The 23,379-nt window shown below is 37.7% G+C and overlaps 1 protein-coding gene across 3 annotated transcripts in view; it reads left to right on the top strand.

Annotated features, from left to right (window-relative positions):
- Positions 1 to 202: 202 nt before the first annotated feature.
- The window catches only part of SLC35F5 (solute carrier family 35 member F5), a 47,816-nt gene continuing 24,639 nt past the window's right edge, over positions 203 to 23,379 (top strand). For 2 of the 3 annotated variants that reach the window (XM_033231716.1, XM_033231715.1), the window contains exons 1-9: positions 203 to 634; positions 1,461 to 1,551; positions 1,700 to 1,841; positions 6,000 to 6,143; positions 10,246 to 10,308; positions 12,772 to 12,853; positions 13,699 to 13,886; positions 21,063 to 21,144; positions 22,302 to 22,389. In XM_033231716.1, coding sequence (XP_033087607.1) covers positions 595 to 634; positions 1,461 to 1,551; positions 1,700 to 1,841; positions 6,000 to 6,143; positions 10,246 to 10,308; positions 12,772 to 12,853; positions 13,699 to 13,886; positions 21,063 to 21,144; positions 22,302 to 22,389 — 920 coding nt within the window. In that variant the 5' untranslated portion in view covers positions 203 to 594. Of the gene's footprint in view, positions 635 to 1,277; positions 1,330 to 1,460; positions 1,552 to 1,699; positions 1,842 to 5,999; positions 6,144 to 10,245; positions 10,309 to 12,771; positions 12,854 to 13,698; positions 13,887 to 21,062; positions 21,145 to 22,301; positions 22,390 to 23,379 lie in introns of all 3 variants that reach the window. The other variant, XM_033231717.1, reaches the window with a different exon arrangement.

Genomic DNA, 23,379 nt, shown 5'->3' with positions numbered 1-23,379 from the left:
GGATATCCAAAGTTTCAGGTTCGCAGTTTGTGAAACGGAGCTGCCAGCTTTCGTTCCAAGGCGGGCGGAGGTTTGGCACTCCCTCGTCCAACGCTCTGCCCCAGACACCCACGCTCGCTTTCCTCTTCTTCCTCCACCTCGCCCTACTTCCTTCCTCCTATCTTCGCTCTTCTTTCGCCTCGCCGCAGTGTATCCTAGCTCGGTGCGAGCGCCTCGCATTACTTCCCTAGCCTCTGCCACGCCACGCTGGATGCGCGCCCACGCGCAGTCCGCCGTCGCGCCTCTATGACGTGCCACCGCTTTCGGCTGGGGGGGCGGGGCTGCGCGGAGGGCAAGCCGGGGGCGGGGCCGGGGCCAGAGCAGAACCCCGGGTCTCCGCGGCCATCGCTGACTGAGCTGTCCCTTCCCCTCACCCGCTCCACGCCCTCCTGGGCCGAGTGGAGTTGGGTGGTGTCAGCAGCCTCTCCCTGAGGGGCACCGCGGCTTCAGGAGCTGGGCCTCCAGTGCGGCGCGATGTCAGGCGCCGTGACAGCTCTGTGAGTCCGAGGCCGCAGCCGTGGCGCTGGGCGGCTGCGGGGCCTGGCCGGTCCGCTCATGGTGCCGCCACGACGCCATCGCGGGGCAGGAAGGCCAGGTAGGCAGGCAGGGAAGGGCCCCGACATCACCGGAGCCCAAACCGGGACGGAGTGCCCACCAACAGCACCACCTCCTGCCCTTGGTGGCAGCCGGAGCGCCTTGTCCGAAACCGTGAAGGTCTCCAGGGGTGGAGGGAGCGGGAGCTGACAGGGGCGCACCGAGTCCTGCGCCCACCCCTGGCAATTGAGGAAGCCGTGCGTGCGCCCTCGCCTCGGCTCCTCCGGGAGGCGTCACTGCCTTAGCTGTCTTCCCCGCTCCAAAACAGAAGGAGGATTCCTTTTCCCAGCTGTTTCTTTTAAAATGACTGGATGTTTTGACAGAGGTGGGTGGAGGAGCGTGGAGAATCCTTTTCTTTTACCACTTGAGGATATTGGAAAGGTGCCTTCAAGATCCACAACAAATCACTTACTCTCGGATAACCAAATTCCACTCCAGGAGATCAGGGACAGAAAAGACACGTTTAGAAACAGTGTCTAGACGCTGTCCCCGGGGATGGATTCCTCTGGGTGGAGAGGTGAATGGAGTTCTGTGTTTGTGAAACTCAGAGAAGCTATTTTCTAGTAGTTAACTATTCTTAAATGTGCCTTATGTTGTATATTACTCCTCCTCCCTGCCCGCCCGGTATCGCGTATCTCTCTAAGGATAATCTGAAGCGTACAGTGGATACCATGAAAGTACTGAGAAAGGTGGCAAGTATGTTTAACACATTTTGGTCCTTTTCTTTGATTTGCTTTCAGTTTGAAGGTGAAGAGTAAAAAACGATGTGATGAATCTTACCTTGAGTTACTGACGTTTTCTTAGCGTAATTTCATGGTTGTTTTTAGGGGTGCTGAGTTCTTCACCTCCTTTTAGACTGAGATCTGCCAAGTTTTCCGGCATTGCTCTTGAGGATCTCAGACAGGCTCTTAAGACCAGGTAGATTCCACATGCTTATCCGCTATGTAGCTTTCACACTGAACATTAGCTAACAAATGTTCGATGTTTCTGTTATACTAATTTTCTGATTTTAATGGTTATTTTTCTAAAATCATCTCTAATGTGATCTGTATTTTCTAAACAACAGACTGCAAATGGTGTGTGTGTTTATCATGAACCGAATGAATTCCCAGAACAGTGGTTTCACTCAGCGCAGGCGAATGGCTCTTGGGATTGTTATTCTGCTGCTTGTTGATGTGCTATGGGTTGCGTCCTCCGAACTTACTTCGGTACGTACCTTTGGTCCAGGAATGATGTTACCTTACAGCCACAATGTTACTGTTAATCTGCAGTAACTCTAGCCATTACAATCTCCTGCTTTCTCAAAGCAGTATCTCATATACTATCGAATTTTTAAAAAATATTGAATGATTGCCACTTGAAGTTAAAACTGAAAGGATGATCTTTTTTATTGCTTCATACAGTTTTCTTGTATCTTTTAGGGAGGGTTACTTAGAGAGACTATGCATATTTTCTTATATTTGAAAGTGTTACTCTTGGCTTTTTTTCTAAATTCAAATTCTTTCTGTGACTATTATTTTTAGTGAAATAACTATCAGGATGCAAAACAATGTCACCACTTAGTAGAAAGTTCAGCGTGCTTTTGGACAAATGAGTAAAAATAATGAGTTTTCATGTGTAGGTCACTGTTATGCCCATGAGTGGTTGCATCCACATTTATGCTTGCTGACTCAAACCTTATTATGAGGTGCTTGGTATACCTCATAATTTGCCTACAGTTAAGTTGTATCTTTACAATTTCCTTGAGTTAAATTGTATCTTTATTGACGACCTATTGGTAGTAATGTGGCCTTTTGAATTTGCAAGCTAGTTTTTCTTTCTACTTGTATACTTTCTTGTGCTTGGTTAATGATCCCTATAAAAAGCAACTTTTATTTTCAGAAGTCTGCATTTCAACTTCTATGTTGCAATTTTAAGGCGAATATAGAGCAGGAAACTGGCATTTATAAAATGAATCTAACTTTCAAAAGAAGCAGTTTAATACTCAGGTCTTCTCATATTGTAGCTAAGTAAATATTGACATTGGCATTGTATTCTATGAGTATATAAGTTTTTTTTTTTTTGAGATGGAATCTTGCTCTCTTGCCCAGGCTGGAGTGCAGTGGCGTGATCTCGGCTCACTGCAACCTCCACCTCCCGGGTTCAAGTGATTCTCTTGCCCCAACCCCCTGAATAGCTGGGATTATAGGAGTGCCCCACCACGCCAGGCTAATTTTTGTATTTTTAGTAGAGATGGGGTTTCACCATGTTGGTCAGACTGGTCTCGAACTCCTGACCTCGTGATCCTCCCACCTTGGCCTCCCAAAGTGCTAGGATTACAGGCATGAGCCACTGTGCCCGGCCAAGTATATAAGTTTTTATACTTTTTAGAGTTAGTCTCTGGAATCGAATAGGCCATATATTTTTCGCTCTTCTATAACCTTCTTTTAGGTGAACATTTTGTACTTTTACCTCAAAGAAATGTCTTTGATATTGACAGGGAACTAAATCTACCTTTTAAATTTTATTTTCATTTAAAATAAATAGTTTGTTTTTATTTATCAGTTAATAAAATTTAGGTCAAAATAGCACCTGGTTAAACTATAATTTAACCATATCTAAGCAAAGTAGAAAAGAAAAAATTTGTTGTTTGTGGTAATCATTTCACAGTGTGTACATGTATCAAAACACCATGTTGTAAAAAGTACATATATTTGGTATTTGTCAGTTGTACTTTAATGAAACTGGAGAAAAAAACTCAACTTATCTTTATTGTTTTAAAGTAAAATATTTTAGTAAGAGGATGTTTTATAATCCCGTTATTCAAGAGTATATGTAATGTCTCTACTTCTTCAACCAGATATGCTCATTAAACTTTGGAGATAGGGCCGGGCGCGGTGGCTCATGCCTGTAATCCCAGCACTTAGGGAGGATGCGGTGGGTGGATCACCTGAGGTCAGGAGTTCGAGACCAGCCTGGCCAACATGGTGAAACCCAGTCTCTACTAAAAATACAAAAACTAGCTGGGTGTGGTGGTGGGTGCCTGTAATCCCCGTTTCTCAGGAGGCTGAGGCAGGAGAATCGCTTGAACCTGGGAGGCAGAGGTTGCAGTGAGCCAGATCATGCCATTGCATTCCAGCTTGGGCAACAAAAGTGAAACTCCTTCTCAAAAAAGAAAAAGAAAAAGCAAACTTTGGAGGTAAAGTGTGTATTTCAAAAAGAAAATCAGTCTTTTTATTATGGATATTTTCTAACATATACAAAGTAGAATATTATAATGAATCTCCTTGTGTTCATTACTTACCTTTAGCAGTTAACCAGATTTGCCAACCGTATCAACCTCTCCTCAAAACTTTTTTTCCTGGAGCATTTTAAAGCATATTTTAAAGCATATGTCACATGTCATTTCACCCACAATTTCTTTCCTATTTACTTGAAACTGAAAAGGACTTTTAATTTTCTTAAACATAATCACTATGCCATTAACATAGTTAACAAAATTAACTGTAATTCCTTAAGATCATCTGATATCCAGTTCATGTTCAGTTTTCTCCAGTCCAGTTTTCTGCAGTGGTGTCAAGGACTTTTTTTTCACTTAAGTTTGTTAGGATCTAAACAAAGATCACGCATTGCATTTGTGATATCTTTTAAGTCACTTTTATTCCTTAACTGTATCTTCCCTCCTTTTTTTTTTTATCATATCATTAATTTGTTGGAGAAACTGGGTCATTTTTCCTATTGGATGTATCACACATTCTGGATTTAGCTGATTGTTTCCTTGGGGTATCATTTAACTTGTTATTTTTCACTTCTTGTAAAGTGGTAGTTAGGTGTAAAGTCTTGATTTAGGTTTAGTTTTCAGGAAAGAATACTTTGGGGTACTGAGTACTTCCTGTAACATTCCAGCATAAGATTAATGACTGCAAGTCTCACTTTAGATGATGCCAATTTAAGTACTATAAAGTTCCTCATCAACTTTTAGGTAATAGTTGAATATCCACGTTTAAGTTGTGTAGATAAAGTATTTCATTAGGGGTTGCAAAATTGTGATTTTTTTTTTTTTTTGAGTTATTCCCTCTGTATTTATTAGCTGGAATTCTTTAAGTCTTTTTAATATGGCCTTATTAATCTTTTTTTTTTTTTTTTTGAGATGGATTTTTGCTCTTGTCACCTAGGCTGGAGTGCAATGGTGCGATCTCGGCTCACTGCAACCTCTGCCTCCCAGGTTCAAGCAATTCTCCTGCCTCAGCTTTCCGAGTAGCTGGGATTATAGGCACCTGCCACCATGCTCAGCTAATTTTTGTATTTTTAGTAGAGACTGGGTTTCACCATGTTGGCCAGGCTGATCTTGAACTCCTGACTTCAAGCGATCCACCTACCTTGGCTTCCCAAAGTGCTGGGATTATAGATGTGAGCCACTGTGCCTGGCCAGAGCCATTGTTTCTTTTAGTGTAAAATGGCGTGGACCACCGTTTACATCCTAGAGTTGCATTTTCCTCCTGGATTGTCATTTTTTTCTATGCCTTTTTAGTGGATATAACTAGGAATTTTCTTAGGATATAAAAAATTGTGAGTTTATATTCACGATACACTAAAAACAAACAAACAGAAAACATCAGTCTCCCTTGGGAAACGTCCATAACGTTGAAATTTGTCAGTTTCCTTTTGGTGCTCCCATGGTATCCTGAACCCCTCTCTTGTTACTTGGCACATTATGCTTATTGTCTTCATATATATGTCTCCTCTATTAGATGTTAAGCTCCCCAAGGGCAGGATAACTTCCCTTATTTCTCTCTTTTTTTTCTTTATGAAATAGGGTCTTGCTCTGTTGCCCAGGCTGGAGTGCAGTGCCTTGATCGTGGCTCACTGCAGCCTCAACCTTTGTGAACTCAAGGGATCCTCCTGCTTCAGCCTCCCAAGTAGCTGGGACTGTAGGCGCATGCCACCACGCCTGGCTAATTTTTCTATTTTGTTGCAGAGACAGAGTTTTGCCATGTTGCCCAGGTGGTCTTGAAATTCTGGGCTCAAGCAATCTGCCTGTCTTGGTCTCCCCAAGTGCTGGGATTATTGGCGTGAGCCACCACGCCTGACCCTGTCTTATTTTTCTTTAGCTCCTAGTATAGGCACTGTTTCATAGTAGGTTTCAATGAATGTTAAACCAAACTTGTTTTAGCAGGTTGTTGCTGTTTTGTTTGGTGATATCCTTTTGTATGCAAGGTAAATACAGTATTCAGAAATGAATCTAAAATATTTTTGTAATCCCTTTGACTTTTTCTTTCCAAGTGAACTTCTGAAGAGTTAAAAATCATGTAGTGACTTTATTTTGGAGATGCGTAATAAGGTTTAAGATCATCTCAAAGTTGTCTGTGTAACTTTTTCCTCTGCAGTATGTTTTTACCCAGTACAACAAACCATTCTTCAGCACCTTTGCAAAAACATCTATGTTTGTTTTGTACCTTTTGGGCTTTATTATTTGGAAGCCATGGAGACAACAGTGTACAAGAGGACTTCGCGGAAAGCATGCTGCTTTTGTAAGTTTTTAATTTTAAGTGTCTGTTGGGAAGGGGGTATACGTATATTTTTTCAAAGTTTAAAGATGTATTAGTTTCTTTAAGGAGAGTCATATTTTAAGTTGTTCAGTTAAGTGAGTGAAGATGATATAAGGAAACCTGCTTTTGTCCAGAATTTTAAATTTATTCTTCTAATCAAGTAGTATCAGAATATTTTGTGAGAACTCTTACTCCATGACGTTTCCTGAGTTGTTAAAAATTGTTGAGTTAGTCCAAATCAATTAATGTGGCGATGAAGATGAAAGTAAGGAATAAGCAGAATGTCAAGAGTCTTTGCAGATTGGATGAGTATCCTCTAATTGTTAGGTGGATTCTGGAAACAAAAAAATTCAAAGTTTTATGTATTAAAATGAAAATCTCATATTTCCATACATATTTTAGATGTTTGGCTAATCAAACTATATTCCTTGATTGATGTAATATAACATGCTCATTCATAGTGTTGAAAGAAATATGAGTTTATATAATGATATATCTTCTTTATAGAAGTAGAAATTTTGAATTATTGAGAATGAAGAATTATAAAACTGTTTCTTATATTAATCCTTTTAAAAAATTCTTTATTATGTTAAAATATATATAATGTGAAATATACCATTTTAACTATTTTTAAATGTATACTAGTGGCATTAAGTGCATTCTCTTTCTGTACAACTATCAGCTCCAGAATTTTTTATCATCCTAGACAGAAAGTCTGTACACAGACTTAAAAATAACCCCTATTCATTCTTCCCTCCAAACCCTAGTAACCACTATATTATTTTCTGTCTCTATTAATCTTTTTCTTTCATGTATATTATTTTTTGTGGGTTAAAATAGTATTGTTTGTTTCTTGTCTTATCTAATAAGCACACTCTTTTTTAAATTACTGATTTATATTTAGAGACACGGTCTCACTTTGTTGCCCAGGCTGGAGTACAGTGGTTTAATCATAGTTTGCTATAACCTTGAACTCCTGGGCTCAAGCAATCCACTTGCCTCAGTCTCTCAAGTAGCTGAGTACATAGCCACACAATACCACACCCCACTAATTTTTGTATTTTTTGTAGAGACAGTGTCTCACTATGTTGCTCAGGCTGATCTCAAAGTCTGGCCTCAGGTAGTCCACTGTCTTGGCCTCCCAAAGTGCTGGGGTTACAGGCCTGAGCCACTGCACCCTGCCATCAGGGGCTTTCAATAATTGTATTTTAAAGCTGGGCTTGGTGGCTCATGCCTGTAATCCCAGCACATTGGAAGGCCAAGGCAGGCAGATCTCTTGAGCCTCAGGAGTTCAAGACCTGCCTGGGCCACAGTAGCTCATGCCTCTTATCCCAGCACTTTTGGAGGCTGAGGTGGGCGAATCATGAGGTCAGGAGATCAAGACCATCCTGGCCAACGTGATGAAACCCCGTCTCTACTAAGAATACAAAACTTAACTGGGCATGGTGGCGTGCTCCTGTAGTCCCAGCTACTCAGGAGGCTGAGGCAGGAGAATTACTTGGACTCGGGAGTCAGAGGTTGCAGTGAGCTGAGATCATGCCACTGCACTCCAGCCTGGTGACAGAGTGAAACTCCATCTCTAAATAAATAAATAAATAAATAAATAACATTAAATTTTTTTTTAAAATTTAGGGGAAGCCTGCAAATGTATACTCATGTGCACACACAAATTTAACTTACCAAAAATATAAGTACGTATTTCTTTACTTCGCAAAAGTAATACATATACATTGTAGAAATTATATATACATCATAATATCACATGTAGGGATAAATTGTATGTGTATTAGCATAGGTATGTTGTTGAAAATTTAGAAAATACAGAGAAACAAAAAGAAGAAAATAAATTCTACCATTCAAGGAATAACCACTGATAATATTTTGACATATATCCTACCATTCTTTTCATGTGTGTATTTTTTATTTTTTACAAAAATGGAATTGGGCCTGGTGCGGTGGCTCATGCCTATTGTTCCAGCACTTGAGGAAGCTGAGGTGGGTGGATCACTTGAGGCCAGGAGTTTGAGAGTGGCCTGGCTAACATGGTGAAACTCTGTCTCTACTAAAAATACAAAAAATTAGCCAGTAATGGCAGTGCATTCCTATAATCCCAGCTAGTTGGGAGGCTGAGGCACGAGAATTGCTTGAAGTTGGGAGGTGAAGGTTACAGCGAGCAGAGATTGAGCCACTGCACTCCTGTCTGGGTGACAGAGTGAGACTGTCTCAAAAAAAATAAAAACGAAAATGGAATGTTTCTTTTTAAGGTTTATCCATGTTGTAGTGTTTCTGTACTTCATTCATTTTTTGTTGTTGTTGTTGAGACAGAGTCTCACACTCTTGCCCAGGCTGGAGTGCAGTCACGTGATCTCGGCTCACTGCAACCTCTGCCTCCTGGGTTCAAGTGATTCTCATGCCTCAGCCTCCTGAGTAGCTGGGATTACACGCGCCCACCACCATGCCCGACTAATTTTTGTATTTGTAGTAGAGACGGGGTTTCACCATGTTGGTCAGGCTGGTCTTGAACTCCTGACCTCAAGCAATCCACCCACCTCGGCCTCCCAGAGTGCTGGGACTACAGGTGTGAGCCACTGCACCCGGCCAAGTAATGTCAGTTTTAAAGCTTTTAATTCTTATTGCTAAATTACCATCTGTAATGGTTGCATTAATTCTTATCTCTGTTAGCAGTATATAATTAAACCCTTATTAAACATTCATTAAATCTCATGATTGAACCCTTACCAACATCACAACATTTGGCAACTTGACAGGTGAACAATGATGATAGCTTATTTAATGTGCATGTTTTTGGTTACTTTCTCATATATTTTTTGGAAAGTAGAACTCTTGTATTTGTTGTCTGCGTCTTATTTTTCTACAGTGACTCCCTTTTTGTTATTGATTTTTTAGGGTTCTTTTACAGCATGGGGCTGTAGTGCTTGAATCTTGTTCTATCACTTGCCAACTTTTGACCTTGGGCAAGTTTTTTAACCTCTTCAGACTTTCAGCAGAGATAATAATAGACTAGCTATGGATATGAAATGAAATCATACTTATATAGCATTAGCACAGTGATTCTCAAAGTGTGGTCCAAACCTTGAAATTCATTCAGGGTTTTTTTTTTTTTTCTTTTTGAGACGGAATCTTGCTCTGTGGCCCAGATTGGAGTGCAGTGGCGTGATCTCAGCTCACTGCAACCTCCGTGTCCTGGTTCAAGCGATTCCCCTGCCTCAGCCTCTTGAGTAGTTGGGATTACAGACACACGCCACTGTGCCCAGCTAATTTTTGCATTTTTTAATAGAGATGGGGTTTCACCATGTTGGCCAAGCTGGTCTCAAACTCCTAACCTCAAGTGATTCACCCACCTCAGCCTCCCATCGAGCTGGGATTACAGGTGTGAGCCACCACGCTTGGCCTCATTCGGAGGTTTTTGAGGTCAAAACTAATTTCATCATAATACTGAGATACTGCGATGTTTCTTCCCTTTTCTTTTTTTTTTTTTTTCGAGACGTAGTCTTGCCGCCCAGGCTGGAGTACAGTGGCACGATCTTGGCTCACTGCAGCCTCCACTTTCAGAGTTGAAGTGATTCTCCTGTCTCAGCCTCCTGAGTTGCTGAGATTACAGGCATGTGCCAACACCCTTAGCTAATTTTTTTGTATTTTTAGTAGAGACAGAGTTTCACCATGTTGGTCAGGCTAGTCTTGAACTCCTGACCTCAGATGATCCACCAGCCTTGGCCTGTTACTTGCCTTTTTAACTAACCTATCCCTCCTTTCCCTACTTATCTGAAATATTATAATAGTGTTGTGAAAAGGGCATAAGCTTTGGTTTTAGACTAACTTGGGTTTTAATCCTGACTGTCAGGATTAAAAATCTCTCAGCCTCAAAGTTTTCATCCATAAAATGAAGATAATACCTACCTCACAATGGTGAATATGTGGCATTAGCTGCTATTATTGTTAGTAACAGTTATACTCTTATAGGTTGATTCTGGATTTTTGCTTCTATTTATTTGAGTCATGTCTGACTAGTCCTACAGTGTAATATAAATTGAATTGGATTTTATACCTTGTTATCTGTATTTAGTTTGCAGATGCTGAAGGTTACTTTGCTGCTTGCACAACAGATACAACTATGAACAGTTCTTTGGTAAGTGCTTCTTTTTTTGTCAGGAATGGAGAGGTGGGGTTGAGCCATGGTAGGAAAAACTGAAACAGTTTTGATGTTAGCAAAGCTATGTTACAACATAGATATGGCTCAATATTGGGTGCCTATCATGAGGATTGTAATTTGGTACTTTTTTTCTCCTTAGGGATACCTGGGCCTAGAGGTAAGCAATTTAGCTACCTCTGAAGAGAGAGGGGAAGGGGAAACTGGTTCAGGAGTGAAAATAATAAAGGACAATCGTTTGTTACTAACCAACTTTTTTACTTCATGCACGTTATTATTGTCATTTAGAGACAAATATTTTTGACACTGAGACTATGTAGGCAAATTATTTGTTTGTGTATTCCACAAATTTTTTACAGTGACAAATATGTGTTAAACACTTGTTCTAGGCTCTGAAGATACAGCTTTGTTCTAGTGTGTGAGTGTGTGCGTATTTGCGAGGGGACAGGTAATAAGCAAGTAAAGTAATTGACGTAGTCACTTATTTTAAGCATTTATAGTCTAGTTGGAGAGGTAGTATATAAAAATCTGTTTTTTTTAAGATGATCACTTAGGCACCTCTTCTTTTATTTTTTATTTTTAGATTTCATTTTAGAGACAGGGTCTTGCTCTGTTGCCTGGGATGGAGTACAGTGGCAGTGTTATGGCTCCTTGTAACTTTGAACTGCTGGGCTTAAACGATCCCCTTGTCTCAGCCTCCTAAATAGAAGCATACTCCACCACTAGCTTTTGATTTTTATTTTTTAGAAACATGGTCTTGCTGTGTTGCTCAGGGTGGCATCTCTGTAAAATGTATTTTTAATGATACTTGTTTTCTTTCCAAACATGGCATTTTATCTGAGAAAAATTGTAATTACTCTAAAATTTAATACCAATTTGTGAAGCACTGGCTTGGTGACCTTACTCCCAGAACAGTTTTCTTGTTTGCCTCTCTGTTTGTTAGAGCTACAGTGGCATGCAGAGTAGGTTAATAGGTACTATGAAGAATTTTTTTTTTCCTGGGATTTTAAGCATCAATAACATAATTTAATATCATTTGTCTCTATCAGTACAGAAGACAGAGTTGAGATGACAGCCTGCTCTTCTGACTACTCTTGTACTAATTCTTGCTATTATCTGTAAGATGGATATGTCAAATTGCTCTAGGCCAGATGCTATAGTGAAAACTTCAGTATAACAAAGAGATTATGTCTATTTCCAAACCTACTGTCCCTTCATTTACTGAATATATACATTTTTTAATTGGTAGAGCTCTATACCAGGAGTTAAAAGAGACATCAAAGAAGTAAAAAAAAGTTCTGTTAATTTTAAGGAATTAGCCTAGTTGGAGATTTGTACCTTAAATATAGATCATCTGAAGAACATTTGCAAAAACAGTTGAGGAATTTATAACTACCTGAAAATATGGACCTTTGGAGCATGGTTAGACAAACCTGGCTTTAATTCTTTTGTCTACTACCTGATTACTTTGTATCTCAGCTTTATTCTCTAAAATTGTTAATATTATTATTATTTTGAGATGGAGTCTCGCTCTGTCACCCAGGCTGGAGTGCAGTGGCAGAATCTCAGCTCACTGCAATCTCCGCCTCCTGGTTTCAAGCGATTCTCCTGCCTCCACCTCATGAGTAGCTGGGATTACAGGCACACATCACCACGCTCAGCTAATTTTTGTATTTTAGTAGAGATGGGGTTTCACCATGTTGGCCAGGCTGCTCTCAAACTCCTGACATCAAGTGATCTGCCCGCCTCAGCCTCCCGAAGTTCTGGGATTACAGGCATGAACCACTGCACCGGCCATATTCTATAAAATTATTGTGAGGACTAATGAGAAATATATGTTTAACTGCTCTAGAGTTGGTACTCAATAGATAGTAAGAACTGGTACCTAGTAGCTATTTTGTGTAAAGGTCTTCAAGAATTTTAGTTAATATAAGAGGAGACAATTTAGTAAATATAAATACATACTATATACCTGGTTATCAGTTTGTTATCTGCCTTCCCTGTTAGACTGCATGATCACTGAGGAAGAGACTGCTTTTATTCACCCTTATATCCCCAGGATGTAGAACAGCAGCTGACCTAGTAGGAGGTCAATAAGCATTTGTTAAATGAATGAAAAGGAATGAAAGATAATCTGTTAGCTGAGATAGAATCTGTTAGCTAAGAAAGAGATATGTTTTTATGACATTTAAATATTAGATATCATAATATGCCAATGCTGTTATATTACATTTCTAAACTGTAAACTGGATTCTTTTCTGTCATTGTACCTGTATGGATCTGTTGAGTTTCCTTTTTTAAGTCTTGAAAATTGCTGTTTAAACTTGGTGGTGAACAACCATGTTTTAGATGGTATTTATGTCTACGTACCATTCGTTTAAATTTTAACCAGTATATTAGCTTTTATATTTGTTGTTTATATTCTTTTCTGTTATATTCCAGAGTGAACCTCTGTATGTTCCTGTGAAATTCCATGATCTTCCAAGTGAAAAACCTGAGAGCACAAACATTGATACTGAAAAAAGTAAGCAAAACTTAGAAATGGGTAGGAATTTAGCTTTATTCAAGCCACTTCAGAACTTAGTGATGATGTGGGTTGACTGAAACACCTAGCAATTCTGCTCCATGTGGTGTTATCTCAGCCTAAAGTCTTCTAGAACTTTGACTGGATTGTGAATCTAATATAGTATAATCATTTTTGTATTATTTCAACTGGAAATAATTTCCAAATACCAGAGATCTCTATGGTTTCATCATATATATGTATACACACATATACACACACGCATCACACGCATATATATATATATATATACTTTTTTAAACAAATAATATCCTCTTAAATATGCCCTCAAAGAGCCTAATAGCAAATTATAAGAGTTTTGCTGCTTCTGTGAATTTAGTAAAGAATGCCACCTTTAACATAAGGTGCAGTATTTATCCATAATTTCCCTTGCGAGGAATAGACCTATAGAGAATTGTTCTGTGTGCTTGCCCAGGAAACGAATTCTCATAAATTGGTTATGCATGAGGAAAAATCCAAATAAAGTTTTACTAGAAATACTAAAATAGTAATCAACTAAAATCCTGAAATAGGCAGTTGTGTATATACAGTACACAATTGCAGAAACTTGTTCAAATATTGGTCTCATTTTAAACCTTTTACAACATTTTTGCAGATGAAAACATTTTTCCTTTTAACTCTTTTAAGTGAACAAAGTTGTCTCAGGTAATGATATACCTCTGGTTTACTTTGACTGTCTTACTCTGATCATAGATGAACTTATACATTTATCAGTAAATTAAAACTTGTGACTTTTGTTGGAGAGGAATTATTTAATTTTTTCGTATTATGCTTTTCCTTTTAAGCCCCCAAAAAGTCTCGTGTGAGGTTCAGTAATATCATGGAGATTCGACAGCTTCCGTCAAGCCATGCATTGGAAGCAAAGTTGTCTCGAATGTCATATCCTGTGAAAGAACAAGAATCCATACTGAAAACTGTGGGGAAACTTACTGCAACTCAAGTAGCAAAAATTAGCTTTTTTTTTTGCTTTGTGGTAGGTCTTTTTATGATGTGTTTGCATATGGTATTTGAAACTTGAATTTTAAGACAGTATATATACTAACAATATAGGATGGAAGTGTGAGACAATTAGGTTGTTTAATCATGACTTTAAACTCTGCTGTTTGAGACCTGTAGGAAGTTAGGGTATCAAAATTAGTAAATGCTTGATATACCTCAAAGAGTTGGCATTCAATAAGTCCTATAACACTTCAGCTATTTATATATATGCACAAACTTTTGAACATACACAGTTTGGGAAGTTCTTCAGAATTTAGCATTGCCTCATGGTCAAAATTGTGAATAGAGTTATTTTCCACTATGATATATGTATATACAAAGGTTAGTAAATATCCAGATAAGAGTTTACTGTATGCATTGATTTTTTTCAAATAAGTGTTTTGCAGTTTTATATTCATATAAATGAGGTTAAGTATTATTTTGTCAAGTACTCGGTATATTTCTACAGAATTTCTGGTTGTATTATTTACAGTTTCTTACTTTTTTAAGATAGAAACTGAAAAATGTGCTTAAGATTTCACATAGAATAATGATGGAGTAAACAAAGTATTGTTATTTTGTGCTAAGTTGGGATTAGAAACTTGTCTGAGTTAGTGAGAACTCCAACATGTAGAATTTAAAAAATGAATTTCTGTGCTATTTTATGTATACATCATTGGAAGTAGCCTGATCCAAGGTTTTAAAATATGAGCCTTTAAGATTCAAATTTATACCGAGCATCTTAAAACCCTAAATAATGAAATGCTTATATCAGTGTTATTAGCCTGATTATAAAATTTTTTTAACGTCATGATTTTGCCTTTCATACTCATTAAATAGTCCATTTTTCTCCATTCCCTGGCTCTACTAATAACACTATTCTTTATAGCAGATTTGAGGATATGTAAGATAATAGCCTTTTAAGAATTAATTTTTGAAATTATAATAAAGTATACATAAAATACACCATTTTGATCATTTTTTCTTTTTTTTAAACGGAGTTTTGCTCTTGTTGCCCAGGCTGGGATGCAATGGCGCTATCTCGGCTCACCACAACCTCTGCCTCCTGGGTTCAAGCAATTCTCCTGCCTCAGCCCCCTGAGTAGCTGGGATTACAGGCATGCGCCACTACAGCCAGCTAATTTTGTGTTTTTAGTAGAGACGGGGTTTCTCCATGTTGGTCAGGCTGGTCTCGCACTCCCGACCTCAGGTGATCCCCCCTGCCTCAGCCTCCCGAAGTGTTGGGATTACAGGCATAAGCCACCACTCCTGGCCCTGATCATTTTTAAGTGTACAGTTAGTGGCATAAAGTACGTTCACATTGTTGTGCAACCATCACCCCATCCATCCACAGAATTTTTTCATCTTATAAAACTGAAACTATCCGTTAAACAATAACTCTTCTTTCCCACCACTCCCAGCCCCTGGCAACCACTACTCTGTTTCTGTTTCTGTTTCTATGGATTTGACTACTCATTAGTACCTCATGTTGAGTGGAATCATACAGCATTTGTCTTTTTGAGACTGGTTTATTTCACTTAGCATAATGTCCTCCGGGTTCATCCAGGTTGTAACTTGTGTCAGAATTTCCTTTCTTTTGAAGGCAGAATAATATTTCATTGTACAGATACACCATCTTTTGTTTATTCATTATTCTGTCAATAGATGCTTGGGTCACTTTGACCATAAATTGTCTTTGAAAAATAGCAACTTAAAATACATTGTGAAAGCAGAAAACTAACAGATAGTTTCAGTTTTATAAGATGAAAAAATCTGGCCAGGCGCGGTGGCTCACGGCCGTAATCCCAGCACTTTGGAAGGCTGAGGCGGGTGAATCACGAGGTGAAGAGATCAAGACCATCCTGGCCAACATGGTGAAAACCCGTCTCTACTAAAAATACAAAAATTAGCTGGGCGTGGTGGTGCGCGCCTGTAGTCTCAGCTAGTCAGGAGGCTGAGGCAGGAGAATCGCTTGAACACAGGAGGCAGAGGTTGCAGTGAGCCGAGATTGCGCCATGCACTCCAGCCTGGGTGACTGAGCGAGACTCTGTCTCAAAAAAAAGAGAAAAAAATCCTGTGGATGGATGGGGTGATGGTTGCACAACAATGTGAATGCACTTTATGCCACTAACTGTACACTTAAAAATGATCCAAATGGCCTATTTTATGTATATTATAATTTCAAAAAATAATTTTTAAAAACGCTATTATCTGCACATACCTTTAAATCTGCTATAAAGACTAGTGTTGTTACATAGCAATTTACATAATACATTTCTCTCAGAGTTTTAAGTTAGGAAAAAGTTTGCTGTTTCCAAGGAAGGGAGATAGTTCCTTTTAACAGACAATAAGCTGTGTAACTCAGGTTTTCCTATTGCCTCCCTGCCTTTTTGCCTACAGATAAGTTGTATGCTCGCCTGAAGTAGCTTTCTTCCTTTAAACTGAAGTTTCTGATATAATCATCACATTCCACAGCCAGCTCCCACTCCATTACCCATTTAATCTGGCTCTGATCTTTTTACTCTTGTTTTAATTTTCACCATATACAATTGGTCCTTGAACAACATGGGTCTGTGTTGCGCAGGTATGCTTACACACGGATTTTCATCTATCTCTGCCACACCTAAAACAGCAAGACCAGTCCCTTCTCTTTCCCAGGCTTCTTACGCAACATGAAGATGACAAGGATGAAGACCTTTATGTGATGATTAATTTCTACTTAATGAGTAGTAAATATATTCTTTCTTATGATTTTCTTAATAGCATTTCTTTTCTCTAGCTTTCTTTATTATAAGCATATAGTATACACTACATATAACATACAAAATATCTGTTAATCATTACTTATGTTATTGGTAGGGTTTCCAGTCACCAGTAGTCTATCAGTAGCTACATTTTAGGGGAGTCAAAAGTTATAGCAGATTTTTTTTATTGCCTGAGGGTTGGTCCCCCAATCCCCATGTTGTTCAAGGGTCAACTATAGATGCTTTTATTACACATCTCCTTTGAAAACTGAGTAGCATATAATTAATACATTTTAGTCCTGCCTTACACTCATTTAAAACAAGCAGAGACCCCAACTAATAAAATAACATGAATGTATGAGACTTTAAACTATTTTTATTATATATGTAATTATCATACTGCAAATTCCAAAGATTTTCTTTTGATTTACCTAGCAGAATATTATTAATCAAGTTATCACTAAAATAAAGGCATTCCTTTGGGAAGTCAGAGGAATATAGTCCAGACATACAGTTTGTCCTCCAAATCCTTGAGTTCTGCCTCCTTGGATCCAACCAACTTCAGATCAAAAATAGTGAAGGTGAAAAAATAGAAGAACAGCAATACAACAATAAAAATAATAGAGATTAAAAAACAATAGCACAAAAACTGTTTACGTTGTCTTAGGTACAAGTAATCTAGAGATGATTTAAAGTATATGGGAGGATGTGTGTAGGTTGTATCCAAATGCCATTGCCATTTTATGTAAGGGACTTGAGCATCTTTGGATTTTGATACCTCTGGGGTTGGGGTCCTGGACCCAATCCCCTGCAGATACTGAGAGAAAACTTACCTTTTTAGAAATCTAGCTTAATAAAATGATAGGCTTTAGATAAGGTTAAGAGCAGTGCTGTTCAATAGAAATATAACATGAGCCTCAAATGCAGGCCACAAACATAGTTTTAAATTATCTAGTAGATGCATTTAAAAAAGGAAAAGGAAACAGATGTTATCAATTTCAATATTATATTTGTATTTAACCCACTATATGTAAAAATATTATTTCAACATGTTATTGATGTAAAAATTATTGATGAGATAGTTTACATTTTTTTTTTTGTACTAAAATCTTCTAAACCCAGTATGCATTATACTTAAAGCACTTTTCAGTTCAGACCAGCCAATTTCAATTGCTCAGTAGCCATGAGTGGCTAGTGTCTAATGTACTGGACAGTGTAGATTAAAAGGAGTTAATGATTACTGTATTTACCAGTCTTCTTTGAATATCTTTTGTCTTACTAGTTTTTTTTTTTTTCTGTAAAATATAATTTAGGTGATACTGGCTTTATCAAGAATATCTCTTACTACATATCCAAAGTAAATGAAATCAGTATCTCAAAGAGATGTCTGCACCTCAATGTTTATTTTACAGTATTCATCATAGACAAGATATGGGAACAACCTGAGTGTCTATCGATGGATGAATATATATAGTACATTTTCATGGCTGAACATAATGTAATATTATTCAGCTATAAAAAGAAGGAAATCCTGCCATTTGCAACAACATGGACAAACCTGGAAGACATTATGCTAAATGAAATAAGCTAGGCATAGAATGTCAAATACTCACAAATATGATCTCACTTATGTATGTAGAATCTAAAATAGAAGCAAAGAGTAGAATGGTGGTTGCCAGAGAGTAGAATGGTAGGGAAATGGGGACGTGTTGGTCAAAGAGTACATAATTTCAATTATAAGATAAATAAGTTTTGGGAACTAATGTGTATGGAGACTTCAGATAACAGTACTATATTCTTGTAATTTGATAAGAGCAGATTCTTAAGTGTGTTCATCACATATACACACAGAAAAATGGTAACTACTTGTGATGATGGATGTGCTAATTTGACTATAGTAATCAGTAGACAATGTTATATATATATTAAATCATGTTATATACCTTGAACATACACAATTTTTGTCAAATATTAGTGTTTTATGACACTTTATAAATGAATTACTACTAATGAAATTATGAAATGTATTAATTATTTGCTATAATTATTCGTAAGTTGTTGTCCTCAACTCTGAAATAATGAAGGCAGACGTTGTATGGACAATTTTTATTGGAGGATGGTTGAGATGGGTCTTTTTTTGTGATGAGGGTGCCGTGGAAACAATAGCCAGAGAATGGTGTTTGGTGAGAGGTAGAGAATGGAAAGGTTATTCTGGAAAGAGTTCACAGCTAATGAAGGATTCTTATGATTCTTGAATGCTTCTTATCTAAGTGATCTGTTTTTATTTATTTACCTTGCATTAGCATGGACCAGTGAGGTTGTTTGGAAAATGAGGACAATATTTAAGTATAAAAATAGTAAGAGAAGTGGGTCAAGAAAGCTAACAATCACTCTGAGCCTTTTCTGTTCATGGAGAAAACCTTTGACAGATAAAATTAAGGGTTGGGTCTTCTTTTCTAGCACTTCATCTGCACGCAGATTGTGGCTTCTCTTGCCATATATGTTTGATATTGCCCATCAATTGTTACCTCGTTTTATCTAGATAGGCATGTGAAATTATCTAGGAAATCAAAGGGTTGCAGATGGAATCAGAACCACATTGCCATAATTTCATTCTGGCTTTAGCCTTGAGTACAGTATAGACTGAATGGAGACTACGAGGCTCTCAGCCATCTGCTGCCTTCTGATAGTGCTCTACAATCATGTGTCTCTACTGCTTCTTTGCCGTGTGAATACTAGTGTAATACTACTCAGCCACAAGCTCTGAGAGAGATAGAGAGATGTTCCTGTCTTAATAGAGATAAGTGATTTAGTGGGATAACTCTTCAAGTCAACCAGTGTAAGTAGCAGAGACACCAAAAACAATTAGTCTAGCCGTTAGTTTACTTTACTTGACCCAGCAATCCACCTCTTAGTATATGCTTTGGTGACACTCATGTACTTATGTACCAGGTGGCAGGCATGTACTAGAATTAAGATATTCATAGTTGCATTGTTTCAGATAGTAAAAAAGTGTTATCCACAAAAAATGGATGAATTATCAGTGAAAATTACTGAACTTTGGACACACACACATCCTGCCAGCCTTCATCAAAAAAAGTATTATTTCCTTTTTTTTTTTTTTTTTTTTGAAACGGAGTCTCACTCTGTTGCCCAGGCTGGAGTGTGGTGGTACGATCTCAGCTTACTGCAAGCTCCGCCTCCTGGGTTCACACATTCTCCTGCCTCAGCCTCCTGAGTAGCTGGGACTACAGGCGCCCACCACCACGCCCGGCTAATTTTTTGTATTTTTAGTAGAGAGGGGGTGTCACCGTTGTTAGCCAGGATGGTCTCGATCTCCTGACCTCGTGATCCGCCCGTCTCAGCCTCCCAAAGTGCTGGGATTACAGGCGTGAGCCACCACACCTGGCCAAAAGTATTATTTCTTATTCTCCATCCTAACCTAGATAAGTGGAAGAGAAGAAAGAATTTTTTTAAAAAAAGTCCTGATAGCTGGAAAGCTTCCTTCACTGTATCCAAAGTTATGAGAACTCTTTGGGTTGTGTCTCCAAACTGAGATTCAGAAAAGCAATCACAATTAACTAGTAAATTAACAATTTTCATAGGACATGTCTAAATTTCCAAAGTGAATATAACCTTTTATTTTTCAATCCGGCTAGCTAGCTAGGACCATCCATATCCACGCGTATCATCTGGTTTAATAGATTTCTCATTATGCTGTATTCATCTGTACCTATTCTAATGTCGGAGAATTTTCCCAAATTTAAATAGATTTAGATAAACTTCACAGAGTATCAGCAGTACTTAGATAAAGCAATTTCTTTTTTTTTTTTTTTGAGACATGGTCTCTCTGTCACTTAGGCTGAAGTGCAGTGAGGTAGTCATGCCTCTCTGCAGCCTCAACTTCCCAGGCTCGAGTAATCCTCCCACCTCAGTCTCCCGCGTACCTGGGATTACAGGTGTGCACTACCACGCCTGGCTTATTTTTGTATCTGTTTTTGTAGAAACGGGGTTTCACTGTGTTGCCCAGGCTGGTCTTTCTGGGCTCAAGCAATCCACCCACCTCAGCCTCCCAAAATGCTGGGATTACAGGCATGAGCCACTACACCCAGCCTAGATAAAACAAATTTATAAATTGATTTGATACTTGATTTTACTCTCATTAAAAAAAAAAAAAGAAAAACCTGAATGCTAATTGTTAACCAACTATTGTTAAATTTTAAGGGAAACTGGGTAGCAGGGTCTTAGGTCTGATTGTAAATGTTTGTCTTTTTTGGGAGCCTGTGAGTTTTTCAATACAAAGCAGCTTTTAAAACATCTTGTGAGAACAGTATTTGGGAGGAGAACAAAAGAGGGAATTCTGAATTGTAATGACAGATGTAAACATGTCTTTCATTAGGGTTCACTTTGGTTTTCTTTTCCTTTAGTGGTTTTTGGCAAATTTGTCATATCAAGAAGCACTTTCAGACACACAAGTTGCTATAGTTAATATTTTATCTTCAACTTCTGGTAAGAAATTTGTCTTTAAAACTCTGCATTATAAATCAGTGTATATATTTCTGGTGTATATGTGTGCACATATACAGCATTTTTATCTTGTTATAGCTTCTTATATTAGTTCTAATATACATTAGTCCATTATAACTGCCTTTTAATCTGTATATAGTCAGGTGCCACATATGATGTTTCAGTCTACAACAGACTGTATATACAGTGGTGGTCCCATAAGATTATAATACTGTATTTTTACTGTACCTCTTCTATGTTTAAATATGTTTGGATACACAAATACTTACCGCTGTGTTACAATTGCCTAGAGTATTCAATACAGTAACATGCTATACAATTTGGTAGCCTACAAGCAATAGGCTATAGCATGTAGCCTAGCTGTGTAGTAGGCTATACCATTTAGGTTTGTGTAAGTATGCTCTGTGATGGTGGCAAAAGGATGACATTGCCAAACCACACGCATTTTCTCTGTATTTATCCCTGTTGTTAAGCATGACTGTAGTTTCATGCCTTAGCCTGTGCTGTTTATGTTCCTTCAAATAATTTACAATTTTTTTGTATAACAATATATTACAGTTTTATAGGCTGGCCTTTGTATTGTAGTTGCCTTTCCCTTCATACATACTTTCCCGAGATCTTTTTCTAGACCCTTTGGCTAAAATGTAATTGCTTATTTCAGAACTATAATTTGCCCGATGATAGGTGTTTTATTTTTAAGATTGAATCACTTTTCAAATCTGGAAGACAAAAGTATTTTTGAAACAATAAAAATAACTTTAGGACACAAGCTTGATTATGATGAAGTCAACATGTTACTCTGAATAAGATTTAAGTTTCCTATTAGTTTAAAATAAATAGGACTGTACTTGATCTGTACTGTTGAAATAAACATAGTTTAGTTTGAAGGCTATTTTATGACTGTACTTGATCTGTACTGTTGAAATAAACATGGTTTAGTTTGGAGGCTATTTTATGCATGAACTTTAAACATTTCAGTCCAGTCATTACTTAACTGCAGTCATTTTCTTAGCTAAGAGTGACAAAAATAATTTGAAAGTTAGGTATATAATTTGCTTATTTAAACAATGAAGTTGTTAGTAAAAATGTTGACAGCATTTAAACTCATGTACCATTTTGAAATTCTTTTCTCTTGATAGGACTTTTTACCTTAATCCTTGCTGCAGTATTTCCAAGTAACAGTGGAGATAGATTTACGCTTTCTAAACTATTAGCTGTAATTTTAAGGTAAGAATATACTGTGATCGCTAGTTTACTCTGCTTAAAAATACAATGTCACAATTTCTGATAGTGGCACCAGGGTAGTTTATATTGTAAGAGCAAAGAAAGATGTGGATAAAAGAAGGCTTTAAATGGACATGATGCAACTCAGCCCTGTCACATCCAAATTTTATTGAAACACAGCTACTCTCATCTATTTGCAAATTGTCTATGGCCATTTTAGCACTACAGAGGCAGAGTTGAATTGCAACAATGTGGCCCACAAGCCTAAAATATTTACCATCTGTACCTTTAAAAAAAAGTGTTACTTAGAAATTTTTTGTGTAAGTGAGAATTATGTATTAAACATTGTTTAATACTTTGCTTTGAATTGACATTTTACTAAGAGATTCAATTTCTGAGGATATAAAAAGAATTTTACATAGCAACAATCTTGAAGGAAATCTAAGCAAAGAAATGTCATTTCATCAATTGAGAGACAAGAGTGTGGCCTCAAGCCAAACAACTTGGAATCCAATCGCATCTCCATCATTACTAGTTTTGAGATCTTGGGCAAGTTCCTTACATTTCTGTGCCAATTTTCTCGTCTGTATATTGGGGATAATAATAGGATTTCTCTCATAGGATTATTATGAGGATTAAATGAGTAGAACTTCTAAAGTGCTTGGAACAATGTCTGATACACAACAGGAGGTGCTCCCTATATTTAGCCATTATCATAATCATCATCATCTAAATGGAAACAAAACCCCTGGTTTCTAAATATATTGTGGATACTCAATAAATAATAGCTGAATCTGAATATGAACAATGATTATTACAGAAAATTGTGATGATTTAATTGAAGGGTATGCATATTTAATGTAAGGACTACATTTAAGTTCTGATGACATCTTTCCATAAGGGAATATGTATTTTCTTTCATCTTCTCCCACTGCCACCCTGGTCTTTCTGATCAGGGTGAGAGAATTAGGCTTTTTTTTTTTTTTTTTAATT

Source organism: Trachypithecus francoisi, unplaced genomic scaffold (genome assembly GCF_009764315.1).
Source record: "Trachypithecus francoisi isolate TF-2019V2 unplaced genomic scaffold, Tfra_2.0 Lachesis_group13, whole genome shotgun sequence".
Classification (NCBI taxonomy): Eukaryota; Metazoa; Chordata; class Mammalia; order Primates; family Cercopithecidae; genus Trachypithecus; species Trachypithecus francoisi.
This window is presented reverse-complemented; position numbering and strand designations above follow the sequence as displayed.